General features: G+C 34.0%; 1 protein-coding gene across 1 annotated transcript; it reads right to left on the reverse strand.

Annotated features, from left to right (window-relative positions):
• Positions 1–1,544: 1,544 nt before the first annotated feature.
• On the reverse strand, positions 1,545–6,617 carry LOC137393644 (L-proline trans-4-hydroxylase-like). Its single transcript, XM_068080283.1, has 8 exons — positions 6,477–6,617; positions 6,299–6,390; positions 6,084–6,184; positions 5,763–5,854; positions 5,044–5,134; positions 3,119–3,285; positions 2,458–2,572; positions 1,545–1,867 (listed from the first exon to the last, which is right to left on the reverse strand). Exons 1-8 carry the CDS (start codon positions 6,572–6,574, stop codon positions 1,751–1,753), a joined length of 873 nt encoding a protein of 290 aa, XP_067936384.1. The 5' UTR covers positions 6,575–6,617; the 3' UTR covers positions 1,545–1,750.
• Between the last annotated feature and the right edge of the window lie 214 nt (positions 6,618–6,831).

The raw sequence follows: 6,831 nt of genomic DNA on the forward strand, positions 1-6,831 counted from the left end.
ATTATCATGCTAGTACTAGTAAAGGATATGGCTGGCAGCAATGACCTCACTTTGGATGGAAAAAAGCTAGCCATTGTTATTGTCAGCTTAAAACAAGCCCATCAGGCTTCAAAAGATAATTCACTGACTGAAACCACGACCTCGTATGCTAATTCTGAACTGGGCAGAAAAAAATTAAAAACATTCAAATAGGAGTTATCTACTCTTTACAAGCAATTCACAACTTCCAACTAGTTATACATTGTACTTACAGTTTTTGTTTTATGCTGTGTTTTGTTTTAGGTTAAATATTCACATAAGCAGCTCACCAAAACCAAATTGAGGTATTCTATAAATTTCTATTTTTTCATCTCAACAGTCCTAAAGCCGTCTCTCAACTATGCTCTATAGTTTAACTTATGCTATATTCCCTTAGCTATGCTATATACTATATGTTATATACTCAGTTATGCTATATATTATATGCTTATTCCATTTGCGACACATAAATTACTCATCTAGTTGTAGCAGCCTATAAATGATATGATTGCTGACAGAGGAAAGTAAAATAAAGAAAAATATTGATGTTTTTGGTCAACTTGGTTCATTTTCCTTCCAGAATTACTCTTTAGTTAAAAACATATTCTTTCGTGAATCAGAAAAGTTTTGTCTAACTTTTTGTGATCTATACATGTAGTACTGCATGATTTTTAGTTTTGTTAAAGAAACTTTTAAAAGTAATCGCATAAGAGTTCAGAACTACTGTGAATTTACTACTACACGTATAACCAATAAAATATATTTTGTGTTCTACCAGATACTGGCAAAATGTTTATGTAGGCTAATAAAATGTAATTGACAACTGCCAGATAAAATGCTGCATTACTTACAAAGGAAGACACCCACTGCGGCTTTACAGCTTCATAGAAGCATTCATGATACCCTACTCATTTTATAGTTTTTACATTTACAATATAACATATGTTTTTGTAATTATTCATAGAAGTTTATATTAGTTACAAGGCCTTTATGGCAAAACATGATACTTATACAAACCAAACTCAGCTTCATTTTTGTAGTATTTCACAAATATGCCTACAAACTCTAGTGCCTACTTCTACTCCGTTTTACTACTACCAGCAATTACCATTTCCATATATGATCATACCACAGAAATATTGCAACTAGATTCTATTGTTTTCCTTTCTATCTTCATTATATCTAGGTTTTGCTAATGTTTGAAAGATAAATTTAAAAGTAATTATATTAGTTTTGTTTAAAAAATTTTTAATTTGGTTTATCCATCACATCTAAACAGACTATACTATCCATTACTCCTCCATCAGCGCCACAGGATCTCTTCATTTTCTCTAACATCAAATAAAAACTGGAAACCAAAAACTGCTGAGTGAGCACCTGCCACAAATCTTTGAGCTTGTTTCAAACCTGCCAAGCTACTCGAAAGTTATGCTTAGTTATAACTTAATCCATAAACAAGTACATCTTGCTATTAATTAGCTATATTCCTCAAAATGTATATTTGTACACCACTTCATGTTTCAGGTACTTAATGAATCGCAAGTCAACCATAGGTGCAACTCTTGTATGGTTTATAAGTCATTTTGTGGAGGAAGTCAGCGTTATCTAAAAATATTATCAATTTAGCGCATATAAAATATAATTCTGCAATAAAAACGTAGTAAACCTATGAAGTGTTACTAAAGTGTTTTTTGCTGTACTTTGGTCATGTGGTCCATGTGTATCCAATCAACTAGTGAATTGCTCGCAGACCCTTTAAACTGGCTGAAATATCTGCCTGGCTAAAAAATCCTCTACTCTCACGTGTTGGCACTGCAGGCTGGCACTCCTTAATAGCAGAGTTTGGTACCTAACAACATAGGAAAATATTTATGCAATTAAACAGAAATCATATCATTAAATATTTATTGTAAAAGTGGAAGTTTTCAACACAGGTCAATGACTCTAGCGATATAATTTTATTGTGTTGTGAGAATAATTCTAAGTTTTAGAGCTTCAAATGACTAAAGGAACGGTTTTAACACAGTAAACTAAATGTGTGGTGTGTGGTGCGTGCGTGCGTGTGTGTATTTTATTTCATCAATTAATTGAAATATAGCATTAAGCAAAATAAAGATATAGTTATAATATTGATGAAGTTAAACAAAATAAATGAAAGCTTAATTCTTACATATTAAGGTATGCTGAGGCCCGCATGCGCAGTTTTTGCATCAGTTTCATATGAAAGACCAATAACCGAACTTCCTACCATGCTGTTGTCATATAGTCGCGTATAGTTTTCATGTTTTTTACTTTTAGCTCCTAGTTGAGCTGAGATATCTGTTTTTCTTTGAATAAGCATTGACCAGAGCGTAGAGAGAGTTTTTAAATTTTTTATTTAATAAAAATCAGATAATTTTGCGAGTAGGAAATAAATTAACCAAATCTGTGCAATTTTACCAGGTCTAGATGAGAATATCTGGTGCGGAAGTCAACTTCAGGAGGCGTGTTGCTTTTGGCACAGTAAGCGATTAGGTAGGCCCAACGTCTCCTCTCGCTATGGTTCTGCTCACTTCTACAAATATTTTACTCAAGGATTGTAATAATATCACTTAGTAGAGTTATAAATTTGCACTTGAACACATACAGGAAACACAAATAGAGTAATTGTTTCTCTTGTCCGTGTCAAAATAAAAATCTTTCAAGTTCCTTTCACTGTAACAACAACAAAACCAACGTTGGACGAGTCTCATAGCTCAAGTTATTTGGAAACACCTTTTTTATTTCTGTCACAAATGGCATATGATGAAAAATGAACTTTTTTATTCATAATATTTTTTAATAGCAAGTATTTGGATAACAGAAAATGCAAAATTTTGATTTAAAGAGCCATTTGATTAAGTGAAATTACTTGTATTTGTATACTTATGTAGCAGGTGTAGCAAATTTGTAATTGACTAAAAGGAAGGGTTTCCTTGCCACCACCCATGCACACTTCAACATGGAAAAGAAGGACCATTGGGCAGTAGGTGAAGCAGACTTCTGCTTACTTGTCCTTTGTGATATATCCACCTGAACAGAGATGTGTTTAGTCAAAACATATTTTAAACTAAGAACTAACCTGTGAAGAAGATTACTGTGGAAGAATAGCACGTCACCAGCCTTCATTTCTACGTGGCAGAGACCGAGTGCATCTTGGAGATAGGCAACTCTCTCTGTGTCAGCTCCAGCCTGTCCTCCCACTATCAAATGCTCTATTCTACCTGCCTTGTGTGACTTTGGGATGAACTGCAGAAATATTGACTTGCTCATAAAAATATTTCTAAATAAATAACAATTTCTAAGGAGACAACTTAATTTTATTAAGACCTTTTTGTGTTGAATCATTCTTAGCAATGTTAAGCGCTCTCTCAGATTTACTTTTCTGTTATTCTATGATATCCTGTCATCTTCAAAAAGATTTTCGGTGTATTTTCTTTTTGTTCGTGGGTTATGCTAACCTTTGATTTTATTGTACAACAGTTTGTAATGTACAACAGTTTGTAATGTACAACAGTTTGCTATGTACAACAGTTTGTAATGTACAACAGTTTGTAATGTACAACAGTTTGTAATGTACAACAGTTTGTTATGTACAACAGTTTGTAATGTACAACAGTTTGTTATGTACAACAGTTTGTTATGTACAACAGTTTGTAATGTACAACAGTTTGTTATGTACAACAGTTTGTTATGTACAACAGTTGTTATGTACAACAGTTTATTATGTAAAACAGTTTGTTATGTACAACAGTTTGTAATGTACAACAGTTTGTTATGTATAACAGTTTGTTATGTACAACAGTTTGTTATGTACAACAGTTTGTTATGTACAACAGTTTGTTATGTACAACAGTTTGGTGAGTAGATAGAAAAGCAACAGAAGAAAGAAGCAATAAAAAAAGCTAAAGGATATATCGTGTTTAGAACACACATTTATGACTTTCAAATCAATAAAAAAGAGAAAGCATTGATGTTAAAAAGAACATTAACACTATTCAGCAGAAAGCTTTACATCAATCATACATGATTGACCAGAATAAACTTCCACATTTTTCGAGCAAAGGAATTATTCTAGTGAACTCTTACATAAGCCTTTAGAATCTAGATCTTTCCAGCCCATCTTGCTATATTGATTTATTCTTGCATGGTTTTGGTAGTTTTCTGTTTTACTATTGCTGGTACACAAACTTATCACTAAAACCGACAGCTTATAGAACTGCTTTGCAAACTTGAAATTCTTGTATCAACTTTTGTTTTGGCAGGAAATGATCTTTTTAAAACTTTTGGCTGCTGTCTATGGCTGGCAGTACTGAGGATAATTAGCGAGTTCACCTTCCAGAGACATGCGGAATTACTGTCTTAGTAAATTGACATCAATTATTACTGGCTAGTTAATAGGGAAGTTGCGTTCTCTATTATTTGGTATGTTAACTAAATATAATCTACTTACTGTTTACTGATGAATTTACATTTTTAGTGAAAGCAGTAAAAGAATTCTGCGCAACACAAATGTTTTGCAAGTGTAGCATTAGAGAGACAACTCTCAAACAATTCCAGTTCCTACTATGATAATTTGTATTTGACTCATTTGCTGTTTTAAGCAGAGGTAAATAGTAATTTTTTAATCAAGCTTAGATAGTGCCCATGATAATTAGTACTAGTAAAATAAATGTACCAATTTTTGTCAGAAGCTATTAAAAAATCTGACAATGCTATCCATCGAAGACTTTTTACTTTGATCTTCTTTTTTACGTTTGTATTTGCTACATCTCAGCCACATCTACACTTATCTAGTTGCTAGGTTCGTAGGCAGAGCAGCTGCAGTATGCCTGCGAGTACAAGGTCAAACTGACCTCATGACCCAACAAAAATAAATATAGCTCAGTGACCAACATTTCATTGAGCTAGTCTCATTGCCTATTGAGTGAAGATGTAAACAGAGAGGCTTGTTTATGCTCAAGTCCTAGGAGCTGAGGCCATAAATATTTAGTTTATCTTGCATACCTTGAGGCAGCCATTTTCTCTGTCAGCATCATCAATCGGTATAAAGACTGTACCGAGGTCAGGAAAAAGAAAACCATTGTTGTACCAATAACTGAAAATAACATAAAGGTTGAAATATGATGATTTCAAACTCAACGAAATGTTTGAACAAAAACCTAAAATGCTGTGCCGAGTTAAAATAAAACAAATCATCAGTATTGCTTGCATGTGAACCATAAATTTTTTTTTTAAATGTTAATACTGCTTTGTTGCTTATTTCAACAGATGTTTTGCTCACTAGTTGCTTTCACTGTTCTGAACCTCCATTCTTATCAATATGAATCATCATCAGCTACTCCTACTAATGTATTGACGACATCTATCCACCAGCATGTCGGTATACTGTTACAAGCACCTGCTTGCTATTGCTACTTTAAAATTACCTATTCTCCTACTAGTGTAATGACTACATATATCCGCCAACATGTCAGTATACTGTTACAAGCACCTGCTTGCTATTGTTACTTTGCAATTAACTATTCTCTTACAAGTGTATCCACCACATCTTTCTACTAACATGTGAGCATACTGTGACAAGCACCTGTTTGCTATTGCTACATTTAAATTGACTATTTTTTTTACAAGTGTATCTACTACATTTACACACCAATGTTTTAATAAACAAGTGTTACAACACCTGCTTAATATTGCCACTTTGTAACTTTGCAATTAACTATTACCCATAATCCTGATGCCAGATGTGAGCTCCACCTGTCTTTGCATCCTTCATGATGAGTTTGCCATGATAGTGATAGACTTCATCATTCAGCAACTAGAAAATTTATTTGATTTTCCATCTTCGCTGCTACACAGAGCTAAAACTTGGTCAGGTGAATGCATGAGAAGCCATGGACATCATATAGGTTATCTCTCTAGATAATCAAATTAATTTTATTATCTAAAGCTATAAAACTTTAAGGCCAACTAAATAATCTGCAAAGACTCCTGTTCAGCTTAGCCAGTCATTAACTCTTTGTAGTAATAAATGAAGATGGGTTTACCTTCTGGAATGTTCCAGCAATCTTTTCTGATCTTGCAATCATCCCTGTTACATCATCAATAGCATTTTTCCAGACAGTGACCCTTATTTTCCGTTGTTCACCTACAATCCTTTACCATATACACCAAAGCACTCTAAAAATTAACTAAAAACGCATTAAAACAGTAAAAAGGGTGGAAAGCACATGTAGATAAGGAGAAGTTAACAAATCGATACCATCGGCTCTGCCATCACAAGCTCCTTGGATTCCGTCATCAGTTTCTATAGTTTCTCTGAGCAGTTCAATTTCTTGCTTGTCGAGCAGGTTTCTACAAATGGCTTGTCACATCAGAGCAATTTTACTAAGGAGCTAATCACACTAAAAGCTAAGACACTAGAAGTTGGTACTTCATACATCACCAATATGAATCCCCATTCGTTATAGTCATTTATTACATCCTCTGTTACAATAAATTCTCCGGTAGAAGTAGGATGGTGCTCAGGAAAGTCCATTGCTCATTATCTCCTTTCACTTCTATCCTAGATAACCTGAAAGCAGGGGTCTCTAAACACAGAATATACAAGCCTGCAAGTACATGCATTGCATATGCAAAAGTGATGTTCTGTTTGTTTTAAGGTGACAGACTAGCCAATGATAAGCTTCAAAGACAGTTTGCTGTTAGTCACATTTGAACTAGCCTGTCTTGACAAGCTGTTGTTTTTGCATAGTTGTCCCCCCGTCGAGCGGCGAGCAACAACTGTTGTTGCTC

The sequence above is a fragment of the Watersipora subatra genome, chromosome 4 (assembly GCF_963576615.1).
Source record: "Watersipora subatra chromosome 4, tzWatSuba1.1, whole genome shotgun sequence".
Taxonomy (NCBI): Eukaryota; Metazoa; Bryozoa; class Gymnolaemata; order Cheilostomatida; family Watersiporidae; genus Watersipora; species Watersipora subatra.

Bases quoted from the DNA above. Each gene is read 5' to 3' on its own strand.
- LOC137393644 (XM_068080283.1), bottom strand. From the start codon at position 6,574: ATGGACTTTCCTGAGCACCATCCTACTTCTACCGGAGAATTTATTGTA. The intron at 6,185-6,298 runs GTATCGATTTGT...AAAGGATTGTAG, and splicing joins TTGTGATGGCAGAGCCGATG to GTGAACAACGGAAAATAAGG. The intron at 5,135-5,762 runs GTAATAGTTAAT...TGTTATTTTCAG, and splicing joins ATCTGGCATCAGGATTATGG to TTATTGGTACAACAATGGTT.